Below are 25,868 nucleotides of genomic sequence, written 5' to 3'. Positions count from 1 at the left end.
TGTTTATATTCCATATGCAGACATTTATTTAGATTATGTAAAAATGGTCACACATAAAGTCACCATCATAGCTTTTTCAGCATTTTCTAATCTTTGCAGAAATCACAGCCATGTGAAAGAGCTAACCTAATGTGCTACATTGCACTAAAAGTCTGCTTTTTACTTGCCTTTTCTGATTTGATGCTAGAGCTGCTTTACGTAAATTACCGTTTTCCTTCGATAATGGCACAGAAACAAATCGAGCAGAAAGACTTGGGTGTAAAACAACCTTTATTGGAAGAGATCTTGCAACATCACAGAGGTTTTGTGTTTGCAGTTTAAAAAATATCTTCTTTGAACAGCTTGTGTAGAGGCTGATACACAGCGGGTAATAGCACCGTGGATAAAAACAACAGTTCAGTAGCACTGGTCACTGTAAATCATATGAAACCAGCAGGCATGAGGACCGGCTGAGACGGGCCTCCAGGGGCCTCTTGAGGCCCTTCAGGTTTCTTCTCAACTTTTAAGTGTGACAGATGTTTTCTATCTCACTGGTGTGTGTGTGTGTGTTTATGCTGCTGTTTGTCCCAAAAGGCCAGAAAACACATCGACTAAAGCAAAACTGTTGATGAAACAACCAGTCAAGAATTTGCACACACACATGTTGAGTCTAGCTGTCTTCGCTAGTACCAGTTAAAAAAAGGGGCCCGTCTACTGCCACATCCTGCTGTTTTGTAGGTGATTGAATTTCCAACACAGTGCTGTTTCATCATTTTTCCCTATGAACCTTTCCAATAGATGTAATTAAAACAAAAAAACAAAGCGATACGTCAGCCAGGAACCAGACCTAACCAGGGCTGCTCTCTTTAAATTTGCGTTATGGTGGCAGAACACATTTGAACGAGGCTCCAACATTTTACCATAACCAGCCGTAGCTCCGGTCCTGGAGAGCAAAGCGAGGGTTCAATTAAGCCTCTCTGTTTGAAGTTTCATTGGTTGAATCAAGTCAAAGCTAAGAGTGCTAGAGAAGTACAGAGTACCTGAGGAGAAACCGGTCCAGACGTAGAGTAGAGTAAGCAAAAATGTGGCTATCATTGACAACTCTCCAGGATCACAGTACACTCCTTTGGATTTGGACCGTTCTACTTTGAGTTCTAACTCGAGGCAGAAAGATTTCATCCGTGTACTGTCAGATTCATCGAATAGTGGTGTATAGAGACTAAGACAGTCTGCCTTGGAGGGTCAACTCAAAGTAAAAGAGTCATTCTCAAAACATATTTACATTTATCCGACACTACCTTCTCTTGATTTCAAACATACTTGAACACAGTGTACTGTAAATGAGTGAGACTGAATATTCATAATTGGTCTAAAAGATCTAAAGCGTGTACGTCCTTTTTAGTTCACCCTCTGGGGCAAAGAGACCCTGCGGCTGACGGTTTGGTGGAAGACCCCGCGGAGGAGGGACGGGTAGTCGGTAACGCGGAACAGGTGGCGCTGACCGTAGCTGATGTCTTGCTGCTGCCCTCTGCTCACCAGAGTGAGGAGGTTGGCCTCGTTGACCTGGCTTCCCACCGAGATGACGAAGACCTCGATACCGGTGTCCGCGACCTCGCGGACTCGCTTCTCCAGGACGGCCCCGGTGACTCTTTGAGACCGGCCGTCAGAGAACAGCACCAGCTTCCTCCTGGATCCGGACGCGTCGCCGCGGCTAGGCAGAGAGCTAATGGCGAACTGCAAGGCCTGCAGAACGTCGGTGCCTTCGTTTTGGAACTGGGCTTCTTCGATTTTAGTCGCCAGCAGGGTGTAGTTGTTGGTCAGAGGCTGCTCCAAGCGGGGGCTCCTTTGGCTGTACTGGCCCACGGCCACTCTGACCACGACGCCTCGCTCTCTCTCTGCGGTGAGGAAACGTTCGGCCAGGCGCTTGACGAAGGCCTTGCTTATCTCAAAGTTCTTCTGGCCCACACTGGCTGAGCTGTCCATCAACATCAAAATGTTGGTGCTCTGAGAGAAGTTGACTGCAGTGAAAAACAGAACAAACAAGAGAGGAAATGATCAGGAAAACATTTGATAATGGATGTTTTCGGTGGCGCCGTGACGGAAGAGAAAGATAACTGACTGAACGGACAGCATCCCTGTCTCTGCTGAGGAAAAAGTATTTCCACAGCATGAAACTGCTACGGAATGAGAGGTATAGTGGCTTAAGGGTAATTATAAGCGTAATTTCTCCACCACACAGTATTTTGAATGCTAGAAAATTGAATTTTGATTTCATTCACATGTTTGCTTGGGGCAGAAGTAGAACCAAGATTTCAATGAGTTTTATTTTCTTGCATAAGAGCACAGAACACAAAAAGCGCACCACACTTTATTAGAACAAAACTTGTTAAAGCGTTTAAAAGGCCCCCTTTCCTTCCACTTCACAATAAAACATTAATTTGTGGTGTTGTATCATAAAATCTCAATTAATACTTTTAAGTTTGAGGAGAAAAATAAATTCTCCGTTTGAACCCTACTGTGGAAGTATTGCAAAGGAAATAACAAAAATGAGAAAAACTTACTCGGACATTTGTAGTCCGGGCATTTCTTTGCTGCAAAAACCAAACACAAAAAAGCAACAGTCGTTTAATAAAACTCATTTTGGAATATATATAGCGTATGAAATAAATGGCTGCAAATGTTTAGCCGTGTTGTACTTTGACAGATATTGGCCGTGATATTCTGCAGGAAGCTGTCCTCCAGCAGAACACCAAAATTATCCAGGACAGTGGGAAAGTCTGGTTGGGGGTCATTGGCACACTTCACAGACTGAAGCTGTTCCTGGTTGGGCTCGCGGCCTGAGTAGTCCTTAATTCCTAAACTGCCCACCTAGCATTGAGGCAAGAAAACATACGGTTAAGCACATAAGAACATAGGAAAGTACAAAATTCACCTTGCAGGTGTCACCTAACTTCACTCACCATGATACCGTGCCCGCAGAGCACATCGAGGCGAGTCGTGTCTCTGATGATATCAGAGCGTCCGTCAGTGAGGACGAGAACCACTTTGTTCTCTTTCTTCATCTCTCTGACCATGGTGTTCATAGTAACTTCCAGGGCCTTGCCTGTGGAAGTGGCCTCAGCCTTCCAGGTCATGTCTCTCACCTCCCTGAAAATCAGAAACGCACGCATTTCCGCCAGGAAGCTTCATCAGCACGATCAGTGGCGTTTCACAAAAGCAACGGCAGCTTGACGTGACGAAACACGTCAAGCTATTTGAAGCCGTTTCAAGTAACGTTCCGTCCTCACAAACTGCTCTTTTACAGGTTTCTGCTTACGACAAGCTGATACTGTGTCAATGATAAGCAAGGAAATGAAAGAGACCTGATTTTAGCCGCACACAAGATTCATAAGACAAGGCGTTGTAGATTACGTGACTCGTGTGATGAGAAAAACGTGTTTCCATTGCAGTTTAGCAAAATCCTGTAATTTCAATACGGCTGAAAAACAACCTCATCCAGATCGTAATTCCAATCTGTGCAATTTTATGGTCAATGGAAACACAGCTGGTAGCACAAAATAATACACCAGACTGGCACAACTTGCTCCATTTCATTCAAACTGCCTGTCAAAAACTTTCAGAATGCAAAACTATGTCAAATATAATTCCAAAGCAAAATATGAAGCAAAAATGCTTTTATTCTAGTTACATATATACATCCAAAGTTACGGAAAAAATGTCAGTGAATCCTCGAAGGTTAAAAATTGCAGCTCGATCATTGCAGATGTATATTATATACATGCTAAGATTTGAATGTAGGTTCGCACACAGCACAGCTAGCCATACTCTAGGACCAGTTTCACAAATTTCTAGGCATGTTTAGCAAGGCAGAACATAGCTAACTGAGGATAGACCTTAACTCATCCCGTTCTCAGAAAGAAAACAAACATAGTGTGACATGCTAAAATTGCTCATTTTCACATTAGGAAAGACGCCAGGAAATTAAAATAGTCAAAAAACCGCGGAGTCAAACAGAAAGCCACAAATTGAGTGATAAGAAAAGGCGGGAAGCATCTGGTTGTGTGTTTGTGAACTCACTGTTTGAACTCGTGGAGGCTGGTCGTTAGCTTTATGATCTCTTGGAAATCTGACCCGCTGTACTGGACAACACTGACGGTGGACTCGTTCAGCGCGAACTGGAAAGGAAAACACTGAAGTGTGAATGAGTGTTTTGATCTACTCTGTGTGTGTGTGTGTGTGTGTGTGTGTGTGCCGTGTCTGCAAGCATTCATTTTGCTCTGTCAACATTTCAGCGTCACACCCTTCCTGACTAATTGCATCCAAAGTGGAATGGGAGAGTCACTGGAGAGACATAAGAGTGTGTTCTCAAAAGAAAAGAAACACAACAGAACAATGTTTCATTCTTACTTTCTATTTTCAGCATCTGACCTCAGAGTTTTGTTTTTTTCTTAAAACCCCAGAAAAACAGTCATTGAAAAGGCTTATGTAAGCAACTTATTCCACCAAGGTCAGATGCAGGGTGTCCCACTGAGGCTTGGCATGAAACGGAAAATATGAAAACAATGCCGTCATGTGAGTCAAATCCACAAATGTGTCATTTTTACCAAGTCCGAGTCGAGCCTCGAGTCTTTCAGGGCAGAGTAAAAGTGAAATCTCAACCCTTTCAAAAGGCAAATCCGTCTCAAAGTGAAAATCAACTCGCAAGTGTTTAATAGGCAGGTTTGAGTCTTTTACGAGGAAATCCAAATAAAGTTCAAAGTCTCTTGGGGTAAGTCCATGTCAAGTCTCATGTCAAGGAGTGAATCTAAGTAAAATCTGAAGTATTTAAGTGCCAAATCCAAGGCAAGTTTAAAGTCTTTAAATGTCTTTAAAAGTCTTAAAGTCTCTGAGGGGGAAATACAGCAAGTCTCGAATCTCTTCAGGACAAGTACAAGTCAAGTATTTGAAGTGCAAGTCCAAGTTAATTCTGATATCTCTGAGGTCCTGGTCCAAATCATCCAATTCCACATGTAAACAGACTTTACTAAATTCTGTACATCATTTAGAAAAGTATTAATAAAGGATATTTACCCCATTAAAAACATAAATATTACTTAATGCGAAAAGCAAAGCCAACAGAAATGGGACAATTTTTGGATGGAATCAAAGGGGAAGTTCTTTTATTTTGAAAGTATTTAACACCTGCCACCGCTTCACTGCCTAGTTGATTTTTTGGGGGGTTTAGAAGCTGTTTTTCTTTATGTCGGAGGATTTGCAAATGCGTGGTCAAAGGTGTTACCTTCACTTGATGGTCTTTAATCAGTCTGCCAATAACTGCGATGATGAAATCTTTGGCAAGAGCAAAGTTCGTTGAACCGATACTCTCCGAACTGTCCACGACAAACACCAGGTCCACAGAGGCACACTTGCACTCTGAAAAACACACACACATAAAATCATAAAGAATAAGCTGCGATGTGCCCGCCGAGAACAAGATGTAAGGTACAACTTCCAAACTCACCGCAACAAGCTGGGAAGCGATTGGAAGCGGGAAGAAAGGAGAAACAAGGTCAACGTTATTCACCGTAGAAGAAGAAAGCAGGAAACAACCCGAGACGAGCGAACGTGAAGGCCGAGCCTCTAACTTACAGCAAAGCTTCATGATGATATCCAGAATTTCACATTCCTGTGGGGAGAGACGGAGAGCGGGTTACGCTACGGCCGTATCACGTCACATTGCATTCAAATTCAAAACACAGGCAGAGATCCCAGAGAGTTTCAAACTCCTCCGAAAGAAAAACAGGACATGACAATGACGATGCTGTGCTGGGAAGACTGAGACCTGGACGGGTTTTAGAGCTCAGGAAATTGAATGTGGAGCTTGGACTGAACGTATCGTATCAGCTTCTGATTCGAAAGTAGCACCGGCTGGAGGAGGAATTAACTCAAAAGGTCCTCTCACATCTGGCCAGAATGAGGTCAAGAGTTCACAATAAGTTAACAGAGCTTTTTCTTTTTGATACTCACATCAGTTCCTGGTGGTCCAGGCGGCCCAGGAGGACCCTGGGAAAAAAAAAACAGACAGAAAATAAGAGCAATGAAAAATGATAGAGACACCCCCCGACAGATGTCTGGGTTTATTTAACAAATAAAAAAAAAAAGTGTCTGGATTGACTTAGGATGACGGAGCAAGTTTTGCAAGAAATCTTTTTTATTTTCGGGGTTTCTTCGGAAAACCGCCGCACCATGTGACTGCGAACCAGATTCCCACCATCTCCGAAGCCACATCCACGCCCACGCATTTGCCGTCGTCCTGCAACAACCTTTGAATCTCCCAAAAGTTTACGACGGCAGGCAGCGTTTCTTCTTTTTCACTCAGCTGCAGGGGAAAGCCATGTGTTTTTGCTTTAGCAGCTATTAAAACTCAGTTTGAGGGCATTCGTTTCTGACGCCAGCGCATCGCGCAGGAACAAACACACGACGCGTGAGAGGGTGAGAACGAGGGAGAGAGCGAAAGAGCTGTTTGTAGAGGACATGATGCAGACTTCTGCCCGATGCAGCATGTAGAATAGATGCTAAACGGAGAGGAGGAAGGAAAAAAGGAGGCAGGAAAATGAGGGAGAGGATTGCGAAAGGGTAGAGTTCACTTATGGGTTGTTTGGCGTTTTACATCATTTTACGCTGCAACGGTGTGAATGACTATTTTCCCTCTAACAGATTCATTCTGGTTCGCTAAATCACGACATGATGTAATGGACGGATTTATAAAATCAGTTCTGTACCAGAAAATCCTGAAGGGAAACGTCACCGTTTGCTTGTGCAGCAGGAAACAGGTCTACATCTGAATTTGGCAAAATTACAAAAGACAACCCTCTTCTAAGAAGACTGGGCAAATATTCCTCCAGAGGAATTTTAAATATTTACAGAGAATTATTGCAAACACGTAATGGCATTTATTGCAAGCAAGGGTGTTTGGATAACTTTCCTCCTCCTACTTAACAGATTTTTTTTTGTAGTTTATTTCATTAGTTTATGAATACTTCATTTAACTACAAGAAATCATAAATGCAAGGGAGCAGAAAGGTGCATAAACTTGTAATGTCTGCCACCTATTAGCTATTCAACTGAGAAAACTTGAATTCAAGAGCTTTTTCAAAGACACCAGCTTATTCAACGACAGACCGCTTCATCGTAAGGATTTTAAAATGTATTTTAAATGCAGAAAGATGTTCAGATTGCTTTATCTAACTGTGAAGACACCTTTAATTGAAATGCTTTTAAGTTCTATTTTATTTCTGTCTTTACAAATCTGTTTTGCATAATGTTTGGAACAAAAAAAGAAAAATGTATATGCTTTGTACATACATACATTTCCAAATATTGTACTCAACTCATTAAGTTTCAGTAAGTTTAAACATTGGGTTTAAAATGCCACTTACTACTAACTTCTCTCTTCTGTAAAAGAAAAATCGATTAGTCGGGCTACACTGAAAAGTAAAACTCTAGCAGGGAAAGTGCTTTTTATTTTATAAACCTTCAGTACTCTCCCATATGATGTTATTACTCTTATTTTAGCTAACGTTAGCTCATCGTTTCAGTTGCTGCCGAGTTCATGGCTACGGGCAGGAATACAACGCAGGTCATTTATCGAGGTCACGGGAATCCACGGCACTTAAATTTGGGTTTATATCCACCGACGTCCCCTTTGGTTTGTAATGTACTATTTTCAAGCCTCATATTTGGACATTGCCAAATTCATTGGGCTACACTGAGCCATAACTCATGGACACGCCTTGAATGCTGCACAACTCTAACCCTGTGTGTGATTTAAGACAAGCAGCTCCTCGGGAATTCACTGTGTTTACTATCGTGATTGAGAAAGTCATTTTCAGTTCATAAAACTGTCTCTGACGAAAATGTCTGCTAGTAGATCAGGCCAATTAAACACAGAAATAGTCAGTATTCTGAAGTCACCCTCAAGGATCCACTCTAGGAGCCGTTTCTATGCAATTATTCATTGTTCAGCTAGAAGCAGAGTATAAATTGTGATTTTGTTTAATACATCCACAAAACTAGAGTTTAATTGTTTGACTGTTGGTTCATTAACACTATTGCTAACAGTTTTATGCATGAATATTTTATATTTATGACTAATTTAAAGTGAGTTTAGCACATTTTGGCAACATAAAGCAGGGTTCTGCTCAGAAAGGGAACAGCTTTATATACGCCATGCAGAAAATTGGGATCCCGTCCCTAATTTGTCTTCTGGGATGGGATCTTGTTGTCTGCTGTGTGTGTGCCACATGTTGGTACTGTTACTTCTGTGTACGTCTGTTTCTGTCACAATACATGCTCGGCTTTAAGCCTAAACTTTGAAACCCAAGTACATATTTTTAAGGCAGATTCCTTCCCCGCTAAAACTCCAGGCCTTGCTGGTCATGCTAGCCACATCCAGCACACTGCCTATCTACATGAATTATGACTTTACTTGAGAGCAAACATTTTCACTTCAAGAGGATTCATTTATTTCACTCAGATGTAATGTTTTGCCCTTTCTCAAATTTACGTCATCATAGTTTCTTGGGGTTTTTTTCAAAATATGCCCTGCTCTCCTTCAAAACTATGTTTTTGATGTTAGTCTGAATGCCTCTTGCATAAATATTCTCTCCTTACTTGCTGCGTTTCCATTAGTTATAAAATTGAAATTATAAAAATAAATTCTCTCAATGGAAGCGACAATTTGGAAAAAAAAAACCCTCTTGTTTTTTGGTAAAAAGTTTTGTGTTAAGATGTGGAGGTTTTTCAGCCGTAACTAAATAGACGGACTTTGCTGAACTGCAATGGAAACACTTTTTTTGCGTCACACGAGTCACGCAATCAACAGCTGGGCGTTACTGCTGGCGGAAACCACGAAGAAGACGACAGGAAGCAGTCGGAAGATGAAGTTTTTTTTTTTTGATTTTGGCACAAATTGGTTTAAAGTCAGCAGGATTTTCTTTACGGTTGATGATGGAGGTTTGTGAAAGAGCAGGGGAAAAGAAATAAAAAATTCTGTTCTTAACTTAAAGATACCTGCGATGCAGACATATGTACCCCGCAGGACTGAGCGCCACAATCTTGGCATGCAGGTGGTGCAAATGAGGAAAGAAACTTTGTGGCATTCATGTCTGACCATCATCCATGTAAGAACAGTCAAAAATAACACAGATGGTGTTGTTAATTTTTGCGAGAGGAGGTTTTACCAAGTAACAATTTGCTCAAAGGAAGCCATGTTATTAAGGGACAACACCCAGCTTGTATTGTCTTGAAAAAGACTACGGTTAAAAACGGCGGCTCACGTTGTGGTTCAGATCAAAAGTTTGTAACTGTTGAGAACAAGAACATTTAAGGCAGAAGAGGCTATTTAAAATTCAGCCAAATGAAACATTTTGTATATGTAAGTGCAGTCAACAGGACGGAGCCATTATGTACCTCAAATCTGGAACAAACTTCCAGAAAACTGGAAAACAGCTGAAACACTGAGGGCCTATGAATCAAAACCTAAAAACTCACCAGCTTGGACTGGGTTTTGGAACATTGACCGACTTATTTGAGGTATATTGATGATTTTGACGATTAACAAAATGCGGCAAAATGTCCCTGGTTTTGACAATTGGTGACTGTATGATGTGTTTATGATGATTTTATGTTTTCATAATGATCTGCCTTGTTGCTGAAATGAGCTACATAAATAAACTTGATTTGTTGTTAATGAAGATAATATGATGGTGCTGGTTACTTTTCCCCATCACCATGTTATCGTTTTGGATCTCTGGTGATTTTGTACACAAAATTTACAAATTTTCAACAGGCCCTGATGAATAGTGATATTTTCTAATGAGTGTCAACATTTTTAGAAGACCTTTATTTAGATAAAGAAGTGAACTAATTCATGTTTGGACTCTGAATTTTTAAGCTGGCAGATGAAAAAGATGAATTTATTTGGTCTTATTATTGTGAGGGATGAAACATCAACTTTATTAAGTATTAAGTGCATAAAGTCAAAAGTTTTGAAGTTAGGAATCAAAATTTGTATTTGTATTGTGAATGTAAAAACTGAATTTTTTAAGAGTGTATTTTACAATATTTTTCATTAGACTTCGGCAAAACATGACAGACTGTTTCCAGTCAATCACATAAATCAAAAATATTGTTTTACATTTTAATATCGTGTATTAATGATAAACACAAACTGCCATTTTTTCCACGCATGAATCAAGAAAAAAGTCCCTGAACACTCACGCACACAGAACAGTGTTCAGCGTAATCTTACCGGATTCCCCTCAGACCCTCGGTGACCTTTGGCCCCTTTGGGTCCAGGAGGCCCTAGCTCGTTGTTCTGTAACGAAAGAAAGAAAAGAAAAAAAAAACAAACTTGACATCAATTCAAAAGTTGGCAGCAGATTTTTTTTTTCTCCAGTGAATGCAGTCTTGTTATGAACTGTTGCTAAAAAACAGTTGCGGTCTGCAGTAATGTGAAACAGTTTTCATCGCAGGATGACAGTTTTGTTCCGTAGATTTTTTTCTTTTTGCAGAAGATTGACCAGGATTATTTTATCATCTTCAGGATCATACAAAGTTCCACTTACTGCAGTCTTAAAGTTCGGCCTCTGCTGCCAGCATGAAAACATGTTTCACTTTGACATAGTCAATGCCACAGAATAAAACCCAGTGGATTTAAAGACTACCCTGCTAAGAGTTTAACAAAAAAAACAAAAAAAAAAACACTGGATATGATTCTGAAGAACATTTGTTGAAAGGAAATGAATCATGCAGGCTAAGAATTAGTTGTGGGTATTTGTGCCACTGTGAGGCTGAAAGATCCTCCTATAAGAGAGGACGATCCAATAAAACATGATGTTTTTCACAAATATAAAGAAGTGCCTTGCAAATGCATTCATAGAACTATAATAAAAAAACTGAATTGTGTCTCATCTTCTTTTAAAAAACAGCTTCAATCTCCATCAGATCAGATGTAGAACATTTCTAATTCTTCTGGCTGTGTGTTCAGGCTCACTAACCAGAAAAAGAAAATCAACTGATCAATTTCCTTTCCCTTCAGAGTTATGTGCTAAATACAGCACAAAAAAAATCTCATCCAAATACAACAAAGTATGTGGCTGCAGCGTGATAATATATGGAAAATATTTCCCCATTGTGTTAAAACTTTTACAAGGCGCTGCAATGAGAAAAGTTGTCAAACAGCATAAAGACCCGCTTGTTTCACAGAGGATAATGCATCAATTTGGCTGCTTTAGCATTCAGTGGAACAAATTCAAATCGCACTGCAGCCGGTCAGGCATTCCAGAAAATGTGTTAAAAATGCTTTATTCTTGGAGGAGAGAGTAATATAATAACATTTTTAGTTTGTTCTGCCAATCTGAAAACTGCAAAAGCGTTTCATATAGAACAGCTGCAGGCGGAGGGACTAGTCAAATCATCTGCAGCTGCTGCAGCGGCTAATCTTTCTTTGTTTTTTTTGTTTTGTTTGCTAAACTGCAACCAGAACAAAAAGCTCCGGAAAGAAGACACACATCATCCTTTAATTTCATTATCCCCCATATTCGAACATTATAGAAGAAATGTTGGTGTTTATGGTTTTACAAAAGAAGCTGGGAATTATGCAGCGAGGCACAAGTGCTAATCGAAAACATATCGCCCTGTTGAATTTCAAATGGCTTCCAAGACTCCAAACATCTGCAGAGTTAACGCAGCTTGCCGTCTTTAAAGTGATGTAGTCTGCTTGAAAGGTTCACTTCGCATGATGTTGAATGCAGCCTTTTCATTTAGAGATTTGGTAAATGAGGGCTGGGAGTCTGTGCACTAAAGACCACCAAATTAACCAAATCCCCCAGTTCCATTTCTGCAAAGTCACATATTTATGTGACGTTCCTGCTCTTTGATCTGTGCTAAACCCCTCCAACCGCCCCCTCCACAGGGGGGCAGATCTGTTGCTCCACACTGCAACCATCAACTACAACAGACAGATACGAGAAAGAGGAGACGGAGAAGGTAATGTCGACCACCTGGCGACCAAACCGCACACACACACCCACACGCACCCACACGCGCGCACACACACACACACCCTCCGTGATGCGCATGAGCTTTGAACAGTAAAACGCAGGTCTTCACACATCACATGTGGTTTCAATCGCTGCAGATTGTGAACTTCAAACGCGGCGATGTGAAGAACATGGGCTACATCATCCACAGCTACAAACACACACACACACTTCCTGACCTCGATTTTCATGACGTCACGCTCGCTGACTCACAGCCGGATGATTGGCTGCCCGGCAGACCTTCATCTCTAAGTGTCTGCGGTCGGATTCGCAGCGAAGTACCCGAACTGGACAGGCGGGAAAGCTAACATCGATCTACCCTTGCAGAACAAATGTACTTTAGATGGACAGCATTGTGTATTTTCCAGGCACATAGTGGCATTTTAGAGCACAACCAAACAACTATGTTACCTTCAGTTGTTATAAATAGATAACAAAAGACATTTGATTTCGAATTTTAACACCTCTGTCTCTTTAAGAAGCTCATACTCTTTCTGAAACTGCGCCTTCAGCACGACATTGCTCCTCTACTGACCCTTTGCAATATTTTTTTACCAGTTTCACAGAGAAGTAGTTCGTATAATGAGCTCAGCAGATGTGCAGTCCCACCAGATGATTGCTAAATGCTGCTGGCTAGTCTGAAGGAGCTGAGTGGTACTCTGTAATGCGAAAGCTTGTACACAGAAAATAGGCTGTGTTCTGTGAGAGCAAGCGTTTAGGCACCCCAGAATGGTTGCCATGGGAGATTAAAGAATTTCTCAAACTTACATGAAAGAATCAAAGCAACACTCCAGATGTGTTTGATTTGGTAAAAACATTGTAACAAGATGTAAAGCAAAAAGCAAGAGAAGTTGATTTTACATAATACTGCCCTTCCAATTCACTATAATTTGTAAAAGTGTTTAATTTTTTATAATGTTTTGTCACATGACCTCAGATTTTATTTTGTGTTTTGAATTTTTTGTGACCGACCAACGCAAACGAGTGTAAAATTGTCGTGTGGAAGTAAAATTGTGCGTGGTTTTTAAAATTAACCCATTTAAATTCAGCCTTTCTGAGCCAACACTTTATAAAACCACGCTTCACTGGAAGCCTGGCTGGAGAACATTCATTCATTAAGTTTTGACTCTCAGTTGGATTTATGTCTGGACTTTCACTAGACCATTTTAACAAGTGAATATTTTTCAGTGGGAACATGGAAGCTTGTGGCGGTAACATGGTGAAATGTGGAAAAGTTCAGAGAATAGGTTTGCTTGTGTAAAGCATTGTACAAAGTGGCAGCAGAAGCATATCTTAAACTATTTCATGAGACCCTTTATTGTAGAGTTCACAGCTGTGAATAGTAGAATATCTTTTGGAAAAATAAAACAATTGACTGAATGTAATCAGTTACAGTTTTCCTTCGAAAACGATGAAAACATGGCCACCACTGAGAACTCATTCGCAGGCCGACTAGGAAATCTGCAGCAACAGACAAAGAAACAAAGTATCTAGTTGAAGGGGTCTATTCATCATCATCGCAATTATACTTTATTTTTCCTTTGTTGAAAGAGAAAAACTGTCAGTGCTCTGGTGTTTGAGGATTAAAGATACAGCAATTAAGCCTTGATGCGCTAAAACAGACGAGCTACTTCAATAGAACCAACTAAGAGGGCAAAAACCACAGCTGATTGGGGCAAATATTGTTTTCAAAGAATACGTGGTTTTGATTTTTGTTGTGGTTCAATTAGCATTGCTTTTAGAATATTTCGCAGTGTGAAATATTCTAATATTCTATTCTTTTTGCAGTGTGTAAAAGCAAAAAGTATTTTTTTTAATATATATATATTTTAAGGCACAAAATGAGACGACCTCATTCCAGCACATCATCAGAACAGGTGTAGACTGGTTGCTATAAGACAAGAACAGATATGATGAAATCATCATCCTCTTGTTTCAGCAGTAGCTAACTCCAAAGAGAGGCATTCAGCATCAGCCTTGGAAAGAATCCCTTTCTGCTCTCGAAAAGGTTTTTCTTATCTGAGAAAATCTTCTGATTGTTTGGGACATCTGGGAAACCATCTGTTGATAGAAGAAGAGATCCTGCGCGCTATGGTAAATGTGAATCCTGATATGATCCATGTGTTAGGTTGCTCCCGATGCAAAGCAAAGAGTTTCCTTAGAATTCCCAAAGTAAACTTTGCCATGAATAAAGATCAAGATGTCCTCAAAATAAATCTGCTCCCAACAATCCAGACTCAGCATCTCGATGTTTGGAGAGCTGAAAGCAGAAAGTGATTACGCAGCGATTGGAAAATCAAAACAAAGTTACAAGATCTCATAAAGCATTCGGATGACCTGAAGCAACAAACTGGGTCACCCTCGGTCAGGAACCGGCTTGGAAGTTGATAACCGGCAAGAGAGATGAAACAGCTGACGAAGAGTTAAGACAGGAAACGTCGACTCCTCCCTTAAATTGGTTGTATTTAACTTTAACTAGAGAGTCCTGTACATTTTGTTTCTATTAAACCAAAACCTCAACTTCAGAAACACCTGACTTTCTTAGACCAACCTGTTAAAATGCTAAACTTCTGTTAAGATGATGCACTTTATATCATTTTACAAGTTTCCTGTTTTGTTTTTCATTTCTAGATATCTCAACATGTGGAAACAGATTGGTTAAACTTTAGGCCATGTTTTTTTTTCTTTTTTTCCGGCTTGTTACTGGTTTAAAATACGTACAGTCCTTTCCATTTTGTGTGATTCTGCAATCGTGGAAATTCATGGAAAATCAACAGATCCTCGCATTGCATCAATGCATAATTGTGAGTTTATTGCAAATTTTCTGCAAAAATAGTCAAACACATTGGCTTCAAGTGACTGGTAACTCCCACCTGCAGGTGGCAGTATTTCTTACTTCTACTACACTGCTGACTCAGCCTTACCTGATGTTAAGTCGTAGACCGTGAGCGATATGGCGAGTAACAACAATCGAGCGATTTAATATTTGTGCGTGCAATCTGTCTGCTTGTTATGTTAATTTTCATATTTTTCTTCTGTATTTAGATTCTGGAAGGGGTTTAATAAGGAACATACAGTATATGAATAAATAAATAATTTGTAAAGAAGCACCACAACATTTTTTGTGATTTTTTTTTTGATTGCAAAAAAGATTACAAAAACAATCTTGGAGACTGAAAGTGCATGAAACATGCTTCTGCACATTAGGGAGTTTCAGTATGAGTAGCAGGGGCGGGCGCAGACATTTCAGAGGCTGGATGCTGGATGCTCAAGTATAAAAAGGGACACTTTGTGCAGGATAAATCTGAGAGTTGTTACAGGCCACACGAAACACTGCAAAAAAGAAAAACATTTTAAAAAAATATTTCAGAAGTGAAAATTTTTTTGTAAGCCCCTGATAATTTTTTGTCTTTTTCATTTGTAAAAGACAAACCTAATCATGCTAATCATCATGCTAGTCATGATATTTGTCATTGACGGTCTCATGAATAGTTGATTAAATCGGAAGAACTGATACGCCCCATAACTTTTAAGATTGCTCAGTTTCTCCATCCATAGAAATAAAGCTGACAAAATCTTTAAATATGTTAGTATTTGTAAACAAAGACCCTTATTTTAATGAAAGAGTAACCACAACGATTATACCCCATTTGAAAATTGAGATGTTTTTATCTAGATTTTTTTGCAAATTTAATTTTATGCATAATTTCATGTATTTGTACGAATACTAAGGATAGGCAGGAGCTTTGCTGGATTCTTGTTCTGCTGCCAGTTGTAACACAGGCCGGCTTTCTTCGCAGTGACACCTACTGTTTAAAGTGTGAACTGCAATGACCGCAGAGGGTGCCTAAAATGTCAGTGTAAAAGCCAACACAGTTTGTTCTTCCACTGTGTGAAAAGACCAACGATCATAACCACAGCTTTACAGATTTCCTTATAAGTTCTGAGGACGCTTTCCCGTCTCACAAACAAAAAAATGAAAAAAAAAAAAAAAAAATCAGCAGCGGACTGGTATTTACAAGGAAGAAGAGGTGACTTACAAGGAGAGCTCTCGAATCGGGAAAAATGTAAACTGATGAAGTCCTGTAAATCTAAAGCTGACTTTGTGTGATTGTTGTAAATCACAGGGCGGAGCACTAAGGTACAGATGACAGAAAAACACAGACATGCGGAAGTGTTTAAATGTCGCAACATTGAAACCCGGGATATGCAGTAATTTTATTGTAAACCCACTCGAGTTGAACGAGGGGTTGAAGAGTTGGAACATGTAAGCTGCGTGATCCGCACACACACACACACACACACACACACTCGGAAAGAAATGCAGACGCTCCATCGCCGCCGCTCATTTCCTGGTGTCCTTGACGACGGCATATACACAGCTGCACCAGCTCATAGCCGTCGGCCCTAATGGCGCACAGATTCACACAAAAAGTGTCCAGTTGTTCCTAAAAAAGGATTCCCAGCTGCAGAACAGAAGGGCCGTGTGGAAACAAGATGGATGGACACCGAAAACAACAATAACTATGAAGTATGCAAAGTATGAGTAAAAAGCTGAAAGCCAGATGGCAAGTTAAATACAAAGAAAAACAGTATTTATTTATTTTCACTGTATGTGATAAAGGAGGCTAACAAGGATTATTTATTTTAATAAATCAAGTAACATGACTCACATTCTGTCAGCAACGGCGGCCAACGAGATAAAACGAGAGCCAGAGTGAAGAAAAAAGTCCACAAAGGGAAAAAAGTATGAGGCTGACTCACATCTCGGCCTGAATCTCCAGGATCGCCATCATCCCCTTTGGGTCCGGGAGTTCCCTTGGTACCCTGAAGCGAATTTTTGCAGAGGTCAGCTAAAATGCTTTACTTAATCACAAACTACCACCGTGTGGATTACACTGTTGAAATATTCAGCTAAAACACGAGTGCAAACGTCGACCCACCGGCTCGCCAGCGTCTCCACGGGCCCCGGGGTAGCCCTATCAGCAAACATATAGAGAATCAGAAATGTTTATAACGTTCTCATTCACACACCAGATGAGCGCTGCACAAAATCAATGAGCAAAGTTTTACTTGGAAGCCATGACAGCCTTTAGTGCCATTTCCTCGTTCACCTGGCACTCCCTGAAATAAAGCAAACAGAAAACTTTCAAGATCCACGACGGACGGCTGACGTTTAATCTCTGCCTCAATCTCCCCCGACTCACCCTCTCCCCTATTGGGCCTCTGTCCCCTGCTGAACCTTTGATTCCTCTCGGTCCTTTGGGCCCCTGGGAGATAAAAGCAAAGGTAGAGTGAAATCTAGATGTTAAAAATCTTGAGTAGTTCTTGAAATGTCTTCTCAACAATCATCACATAAGTGACACAAGGAAACCCTGTAGCCGCCTTTTTAAAATAGCGCAGCACAAACACTGATGGGCTCTTCTTGTTTTAATCTTTAGCATGCTGTTTTTGAAGTGGAGAAACGTTTTGCAAAATTCAAAAACTGCAATCTGATAAACTTCCTGGCATGTAAGGCTGTGGGATAAGGAGTGTTGAGAGTTTGCAGCGACATTAGCAAGGTTACTTAGCTTAATTGGAGTTTTTATGTGTTAGCCTTATTAACCGAGCTTTGGCCACTTCAGAAGGTATTCACACTCTTTCACTTTTTCAACACTTTGTGACGTTACGGACCGACCGATCCTCAGAGCAGTTTGAGTGGAATTTTCTTTAAAACTCCAGTCAAAGTGAGTCAGATTGCAAATGATTAAGCTGTTTAGTAGTTTACAAATGAGTTAGTTTAGGTCATAATGAGAAAGTCAAAGCTTGTTTTCAGACGAGTGTTGACTTAGAGAACATCTTTTAATATCATTTAAAGGGGCGGTATTATGTATTTTCCAGGCACTTGGTGCCATTTTATAGCAGTAACTATGTTACCCTCGGTTGTTATATAGCGAAAATGAAGAAATTTCATTTTCTAATCTGAGCCCTGAAATTGGCTCTCTGTTTCTTTAAGAAGCTTCTTCTCTTTCCGACACTCTGCCTTCAGAACGTCATCACAACAACAGTTCTCCATTAAGCCGTTGAAATTGCTCTTGGGAGCATTTCACCGAGATGTAGTTAGTATAATGAGCTCAGCACACTCGCAGGTGTTTGCTAATTGCTGCTGCTGCTAGTCTGGAGGAGCTCAGTAGGGAAGGCACAGATAAGGCGCAAGCTACACTGGAGACTGCTCTAGGAGGAGCTTTGTGGCGCTTTGTGGCAGTAAGTATTTAGACACCCCTGAATGGTTGCCACGGGAAGTTAAAGGATTTGAACAAATCAAAGCAACACTCCAGGTGTAAGGAATAACATTATAACATGATGTAAAGCTCAACACTGCCACTTTAAAGATAATAGCTGCAAATTTTCTAGGGTTTGTGTCTACAAGCTTGGCAAACCGTTTTCTCCCACTCTGCTCTGTGGCTCACCCTAAGCTCAATCAGGTTGGACGGGTAGCGTAGATAGGTAGAGATCTTAGATGTTCTTGGAACGGAGAACTCATTTTCTAAAGAAATGGACCTCAGAACAAAGAATGTTATTTTAGTCTCATCAGAGCAGAGAAATTTGTTTCTCCTTGTCCTTATGGTGTTTTCCCACCGGATAGTCCGGTAGACGCGGTTCAGTTGGGGACCAAAATTGCAACATTTGTTACATTTTCAGCTGGTGCGGTTCGCTTTCACACTGCACTGAGCCAAACGAACCAAACCCTTTGATAAACATGTTCACCTCCTCACCTGTGGGGGCGTTGCACCAAGATCCACTGAAGGAAATGACACAAAAACCTCAGAAGAAGACACTGAACGCAACATCCTTCTTCACAAAATGTAAACACAAATGGAGGGGTGTCAGATTTAAGCAGTTATAGGATTTCGTAAAAAGACCACAAGCCATTTCTCCCGCTAATGCCAGACTGTGACGTTAACAAAGCTAGAGTTCTATTAAAGCGGACTAACCAGGGCTGGTGTGAATGCTCCCTTGGCTACTTCAGAGCTGGCCACGCAACCATAAAGAAGTGACATTAGTAATGATCGATCTTCTAATTGGTTTCCTATCTCCACTGTAGTCCTTCCTAAGGCTTCAGAGGATTCTTGGTCATCTCTCTGATCAAGGTCTTTCTTCCCCGATGACTCAGTTTGTCTGGGCGGCCAGGTCTTGCGAGGTTCCTGGTGGTTCCAAACCTTTATTTCCAAGTAATGGGGAATAAATGGCTTTGTGGGATAATCAATGCTGCCAATTTTTCTATGTATTTTTCCACAGATTTAAGCTTCGAAACAATCTGGGGGCTCTGCACACAATTCCTTTGACTATATTGCTTGATTTCTGCGCTCTTTCACCCCCTCTGCTGCAAGACCTTATATGGACAAAAGTGCTCAATTCCAAGTCGTCCTCAGGTGGCTGGATTTGCCGTAGTGAACGAGCTGCAGAAGCGTTTCAGTGCTGATCAGTAGAGTAGAGCTCAAAGTGTGAATATTTATATATCTATTATTTGGAAGTCTTTACATTTTTTTTAAAATAAATGAACAAAAACCTGGGAAAACAAGATTTCATTTTGTTATTGTGGGGAGGTGAGTCAAGTAAGAGTAAAACTACTTAAACATATTTTTACTTAAGTAAAAGTAGATATACAAGAAATTACTCAAGTAAGAGTAAAAAAGTGCTATAACAGTAAAAAGGCTACTGAAGTATGGCGTAACTAACCAAAACATCAATCGTTTAATATTTAAAGATTACGTAATCTGACAGAAATTTGGGTACTTTAAAGATCAAACTGAAAATAATTCATATAAATTACAAAGTAAAATCAGGCAAAAGAAACATTTTTCCAAATCAATTTCTTTCAACACGACACTTCTGAAATCTAAACTTTTCTTTTAGTTACTGAAGTAAATTTGCAGATTATAAAACTACACTCAAAATAAATAATATACAAAATAATATAGGTTAAAGCAGGCTCAGCCATGAGAAAGAAGAAGATGCGTCTTTTAAGAATTCGACCGTAAACGAGACCCACCTCTGGTCCTGGTGGACCTTCGTCTCCCCTGTAGCCAGGAGGGCCGCCTCTTCCTGGTTCACCCTGGAAACCACAGTGAAAACACTTAGCAAATGAAAAACAGCTTAATTGTGTACAACAACGAGGAGAGCTAATATAAAGATCCCACAGACCCGTTTCTCAGAAGAACATCCTGTTCATGCTGAGCAGATGTGTGCTTTTCATAAATCCAAAAATAGCTACAAGAAACTAGCTGTTCATCTAAACTTCCCCGCGACTACAGCGCAACCGGGGGAGAAATGAAAACGTCTTGAGGCAACCGGATCTGAGAAGTTAACCTATATTCATCTGGCACTCTAAGCAAGATAGAAAAACTTCTAAGTACAAGTCGTGTTTACAACTGGAGGTAAAACAAAAAAACCTCCAGAGAGCTGCAGCAGAGAGTGGCATCTTGGGGTCACCATAGCAACGATTTGATCCCAACTGGTGTGTAGTGATGGCAGGATAACGCATTTTCTGCCCTGCTAGCATACACTTCTTAGTTAGGACTAAGATTGAGCTTTTTGACGTCAACAACAAATGAATCTTTGTTGAAAATGTTAGAGTACATACAGGATTAACACAAGGCTGTAAATTAGTCTAGCACCATCAGTTGGGGTTGGCCTGCGGTGCTCAGTAATGACTAGGAGCATTGGTACATTTTCCTCTCCTTATTCAACTCAACTCAATTAAAAAATACTTTATTTGACACAAAGGGGAAATTAAACGTAGCTCAAATAATGCAAAGTATCTCGTGAATGGTGCTGCTGTGGTTCATGGAGGCTCTCCAGAAGCAGCCAGTCCTGCAACAAATCTGTTTAGGCCTCTGACTCATTGGCTTGCTGTATGAGAACCCCATGACTCATAGCATGCTAACAGCTCAATCTCTTGGCAGCCGAGCTGATATTCCACCGTAGCATGGACTGCAGTTGTTGGCAACCACTGCTAATATACTTTACTCAACTCAATTCAATTAAAATCAATCGCTTTTGCCATTCCTCTTTAAACATCTGTCTGGCCGTTTGGTTAGAAATCCGGGCAGAGAGACGTTGGAATAATCATACAACTTATGTTCTCTTTTGATTCCTAAAGTCTCCAGGAGGTGACTTTAGGAATAAACCGTTTTGTTTATGTTGTTTCTTCCGACTTGTGTTTTTAATGTGGATATACTCCACATATGATCTGGCTGTCACGGTAACAAACTTTACTGGACGACAGATTGTCCCAGACATTACTGAGATAAACAGCAACGTTGTTGTTTTGAGACCATTTTCAAGTAATATAATGATAATGATATAACAATGAAATAACTCTCAAAAATTAATTGACTTTAAATTCTAAGAAGTGTTTAACACTGGAACTGGAAGACGTTTTAAATATCCAAAATAAATAAATAAAAACAACAAATAAAATGGACACTAATGTGTATGTAAACTAACTGCCCTTCAAAAAAGGTCTAGTTGAGACCAAAGCACCAGACTGAAGACTTCTGTCATCCAGTTTTTGGTAGAAAGAGAGAGAAAAGAGAAAAACACTAAATCATGCAAATGGAAATTATTGAGCTCGTTTTAATCTATCGTGGGATTCACTGATTTATTACGACAGGCGTCAGCATTCAGTAGCGCTCGCCTTGTATCTTCAACACAAGGAATGTCCTGAATCAGAGCAGAAACCAATTTGGGTGTGAACATAAATGCGGTTTCAGTTTTTCTTTCCTTTTTTTCACAGCGGAGGAGGAGGAGGCGGCGGCCGGCCCCTGCTACTCAGATGTTCCATGTTTTAAGACCATTCAGGTGCCAAGTAGTTACTAAGCTCCAATGAGGAAAGGAGGCCCAGTGAAAAGAGCCATTGAAGACTTTCTTACATCACGGTAGTTACCACGGCTAATGCTGGTAATGTCTTATTATTATTGCTCTGCCTGGTGCCTCATTAAGAAAACCGTAGTGAGGGTTTGGCTCCAGGAGGTGGAGAAGAACTGAGTCAGAGGGGAAAGAGTGAGCGAGGAGATGAACGCTGAGGACGGGAAACGGGAGGATGGGCATAAAACTCGTGAGCTCCAGCTCTACAAAGTAAGGAAGGCAACCACCTCCATTAAGTGAGCAAAAAATTCTAACAAAACAAAGAAATAGAGGGTGGCCCATCTAGGATGCATGTGACTTCTGTTTGTGCTTATTTTTGTGTCTTACAGGCTCTCCGTTGGCACCGGTTGAGCCCTCTCTCCCCTGCTCTCCACGTGGTCCCGGCTCCCCCTGGCAGGAAAGAGAACAACCTTAAAAGACCTGAATGCAAACAAAACACATAGATCCGATCTCCACAAGATGCATCAGCAGGGAACTCTACAAACACCGGTTCGGTAGAGGTCAGCCGCGCTCGCTGTTGATTCGGCTCAGTGGCCGAACCGCGTTTCGCAGGAATCTCTCAGAAATTACAAAAATCGATCCGGAACGAGGATGCTACTTTACCCGCCTCGTTACAGTCGCCATAGTAACTTACGGGTTCTCCTCTCGGGCCTCGTTTTCCTCGAGAACCTTCCTCCCCCTTCTCTCCGATTTGTCCCTGTGGAGGATTTCAAAGACAATGTTCGGGTAAACTTCAGAGTCCTCTGGAACGCAAAAACTCACGAGTTCACGACGATATTAATTCTACTAACGCCTTCTCCATCAGCGCCGTCCGATCCGGGTGGTCCCTGAAAAACACAGAGATACAGGAAACTAACTGAATTTGAAGGCTGTGTTAGAAGCAAGGCTGTCGTGGGTAACTAATGAAATAACTAAAACTGGAATTGAGAAAACATTTTTCATTAACTGAAATAAATAAAAACGACAGTTAATGGAGGAAAATTATAACTAACTGGAACTACGTCATGAGTTTATAAAACTAACTAAAATAAACTGAAATTATAGATATAAATCTATTCTTCCCCTTGCCCTCTCACACAAGCAGTTTACGTCAGCTGTCGACAAATTACGACTATGCTACACTAGTAGCATAGCCACACCATTTTTTGGACTATGCTACGCTACGCTAGTCCATAAAATGGCGAAGGCAAAAGTTGGGAGAAAACACCAGAGTCCGTTGGTTGTTCAACAACTGAATAAATTTTTTGAAAATCGTGTCTTCTGTTGATTGATGTATACATGATCACAATACAATACTCCATCTAAAAATTAACCAATTATGAAAAAACTAAAAGGACTACTGTAACTAATAACACTAAAGTAAAACTAAACAATAGGCTATTTAACTAATAAGAAATAAACACTCAAAAAAGCCAACTGAACGAAAAGTCACAACAAAACTATAACGAGTTTTGCTAAACTAAAACCCAAAGCTATTGTAGCCCTGGGAGGAAGTGATGTCACCTACGTCGTCACCGCGCTCTCCTTTGTCTCCTGTAGGTCCGGCGCCGCCCGGCTCGCCCTGTCACAGAGAATACATTTGGATAAGTGTGACAGCAGCAGCTCAGCGTTTTGTCACGCTCCAGCGTTTCTCTGGACTCACCGGAAGTCCCTGAGATCCGTAGTTTCCGGGGCGTCCCGGTTCGCCGTTTCTTCCTGGATCTCCCTAAAAGAGGAACCCGAGAGTCTTAAAAGTGACAACGTAAAGGAAATCTGAGACATTTATCATTGGGAAATAACCAGCTCTCACTTTTCCCCCCTTTCTTCCATAAGAGCCAGGGTCCCCCTTCGGTCCAGTTTCTCCCTGCTGGCCCTGGAGATGCAAAAACAGAGACGGTTTCAGGGAACGGCAGACAGAGCCAAAACGAGGTCGTGGTCCGCTGCACTTGGATGATCACATAAGCTCACGTGCAAGTTTGTTTACAGCGAGACCGTATGGCTTCATTTACTCAGTCTGACAGCAGAAAATGTAAACAGAGGCGTGATCAAAGAGACGAGGGCCTCCGCGCGTGTCGACCGTATGGGAGACAGACGCAAGGGACATTCCTGAACATGAAACTGTGGCTAGTAGCTAATCGGTAGACAAAGGAGCAGCAGGGGATTCGGGCGGATCCGGAAGCGGTTTGCTTGCATGCGTTTATGTATTTGTGTCCCAGGCATCTACTGCACGTGCAGACCTTCAAATCTCTCAGAATGAGGTCTGATCTAATGAAGTTTTCCAGCTTAATTTAATACTGATATTAGGGACGCACCGAAACACTGTTTCCACTTCCGATAGAGATATCGGAGGTGTAGTATCGACCCATACTGATCCAATATAGAAAAACGGAGCCTAATTGACTTAAAATGTTTCTTGTATTTCTTTTTTTTTTTGTAAACACAAACATGAATGTACTGAATTATAAATTAATTTTATAACTCTGCACCAGTACAGCAAACTTAAATTTCACAAGCTTGGTCAAACATGTAAAACTAAAAAAAACAAAAAACAGTAATTTGTTCAGTCAGTGCAATTAGGAGAGTAACTGCCAATGTTATATTCTCTCCATGTTCAGATGAAAAATTAAACAGAGATCTATGAGAGACTCAAATCTTAGTTGTTGTTTTATGACCTAGCCCTGCTTTAACCCCTTTATTGTCACCTCAAAAACCTTACCATGTAAGGTTAAAGGTTAAACTTCTGTCCTGTTTATCTGCTGTGTTCCTAAAACAACACAGATGTTCCCCGAGTCCTTTGGGGAACAGCTGGATTTATATTGACATCATATTACTCTTTTAGTGGAGTGCACTTAATAATTAGGCCACTTGTGAAGGTATTTGGTTCCACTGAATTATATTTTGGGCTACTAGAGTAAAATAACCCGAATACAAACCCACACCATACTTTTCATACCTCAGTCTCTGTATCATTTATCCTCCAATTCCTAATTATTAATCACAATCACAACTATTTTGAGCTTATCTTGATTTCAGAGATTTCAAAACCTTTGTTAGCCAACACCCATTACTCTGGGGTCAAGTCGTTAAACTCACATCTGATCCGGGAGCGCCTTTACAGCCGGGGAGGCCGGGGAAACCAGCTTCACCCTGATAACAATGAAAACAGAAATACGTGTTGGAACGCAATCATCAAAGAGACAGGAAAAGGACGAGCGGCGGCTTGTGCCCACTCCTACCTTACGCCCATCAATTCCATCCAGGCCTCTTTGGCCTTTGTCACCCTGAAAAGGAAGAACAGACGAAAGAAACGGAAATCAGAATGAGTTTTACAGCTAGAAAACATAGTCAGATCAAAGGTAAGACGCTCAGGATGAGCTTACCTTGAAGCCTTTGTGCCCCCTTTCGCCCTGCAGAAAAACACCATGAATCAGAACTGAGCATGCTCAGGATGTTGTAAAACGATGAGAGTCATCATATCTGACAGTACCTTGTCTCCTCGTGGGCCGCGGTCTCCCTACAAGCACAGAAACACACATCAGTGTTGCCATCATACCGTCTTCTTCAAGTGTAGGAATAAACATCCTGTAACTAACTAATTAAATCAAAATGTAGTAATGTTTTGCCATTAAATAAAACAGATCTGGACCATATTTCTTCGTAATGAAACCGGATTCAGATGTTACTGTCCTGCACTAGAAATGAAGTGTTTGATTTGGATAGTTTACGGCTCTACATATTAAAACACCACATCAAAGCAAATCTTTTCTTATGAAGCGCTGTCCAGTTACTGTTATCATCTGTTATTATGGGCTACAGATACGAGTATGGTTGCGTGGTGCGTTAAGTTTTACAGTTTATCTAAGTTTGAAAGGATGTGGCTCCTGCTGAGCAGGAGCTGCAATACAAACTGCATCTTTC

General features: G+C 40.8%; 1 protein-coding gene across 1 annotated transcript in view; it reads right to left on the bottom strand.

Annotated features, from left to right (window-relative positions):
- Window positions 1-252: 252 nt before the first annotated feature.
- Window positions 253-25,868, bottom strand: part of col6a1 (collagen, type VI, alpha 1) — a 35,505-nt gene continuing 9,889 nt past the window's right edge. Inside the window, exons 11-35 of the mRNA XM_032566472.1 lie at window positions 25,438-25,464; window positions 25,331-25,357; window positions 25,187-25,231; window positions 25,044-25,097; window positions 23,761-23,823; window positions 23,614-23,676; window positions 23,479-23,532; window positions 22,763-22,798; window positions 22,606-22,668; window positions 22,299-22,361; window positions 20,095-20,157; window positions 17,270-17,332; window positions 17,136-17,186; window positions 17,006-17,041; window positions 16,827-16,889; window positions 10,271-10,336; window positions 5,986-6,021; window positions 5,608-5,644; window positions 5,480-5,488; window positions 5,258-5,391; window positions 4,057-4,154; window positions 2,940-3,126; window positions 2,676-2,847; window positions 2,541-2,570; window positions 253-1,997 (exon numbers count right to left, since the gene is read on the bottom strand). Of these exons, the coding sequence (XP_032422363.1) occupies window positions 1,378-1,997; window positions 2,541-2,570; window positions 2,676-2,847; window positions 2,940-3,126; window positions 4,057-4,154; window positions 5,258-5,391; window positions 5,480-5,488; window positions 5,608-5,644; window positions 5,986-6,021; window positions 10,271-10,336; window positions 16,827-16,889; window positions 17,006-17,041; window positions 17,136-17,186; window positions 17,270-17,332; window positions 20,095-20,157; window positions 22,299-22,361; window positions 22,606-22,668; window positions 22,763-22,798; window positions 23,479-23,532; window positions 23,614-23,676; window positions 23,761-23,823; window positions 25,044-25,097; window positions 25,187-25,231; window positions 25,331-25,357; window positions 25,438-25,464 (2,160 nt within the window). The 3' untranslated portion in view covers window positions 253-1,377. The remainder of the gene's footprint in view (window positions 1,998-2,540; window positions 2,571-2,675; window positions 2,848-2,939; window positions 3,127-4,056; window positions 4,155-5,257; window positions 5,392-5,479; window positions 5,489-5,607; window positions 5,645-5,985; window positions 6,022-10,270; window positions 10,337-16,826; window positions 16,890-17,005; window positions 17,042-17,135; window positions 17,187-17,269; window positions 17,333-20,094; window positions 20,158-22,298; window positions 22,362-22,605; window positions 22,669-22,762; window positions 22,799-23,478; window positions 23,533-23,613; window positions 23,677-23,760; window positions 23,824-25,043; window positions 25,098-25,186; window positions 25,232-25,330; window positions 25,358-25,437; window positions 25,465-25,868) is intronic.

Source organism: Xiphophorus hellerii, chromosome 6, assembly GCF_003331165.1.
Source record: "Xiphophorus hellerii strain 12219 chromosome 6, Xiphophorus_hellerii-4.1, whole genome shotgun sequence".
Classification (NCBI taxonomy): Eukaryota; Metazoa; Chordata; class Actinopteri; order Cyprinodontiformes; family Poeciliidae; genus Xiphophorus; species Xiphophorus hellerii.
Note: the sequence above shows the minus strand (reverse complement) of the source record. Positions and strands in the feature narration are given on the sequence as shown.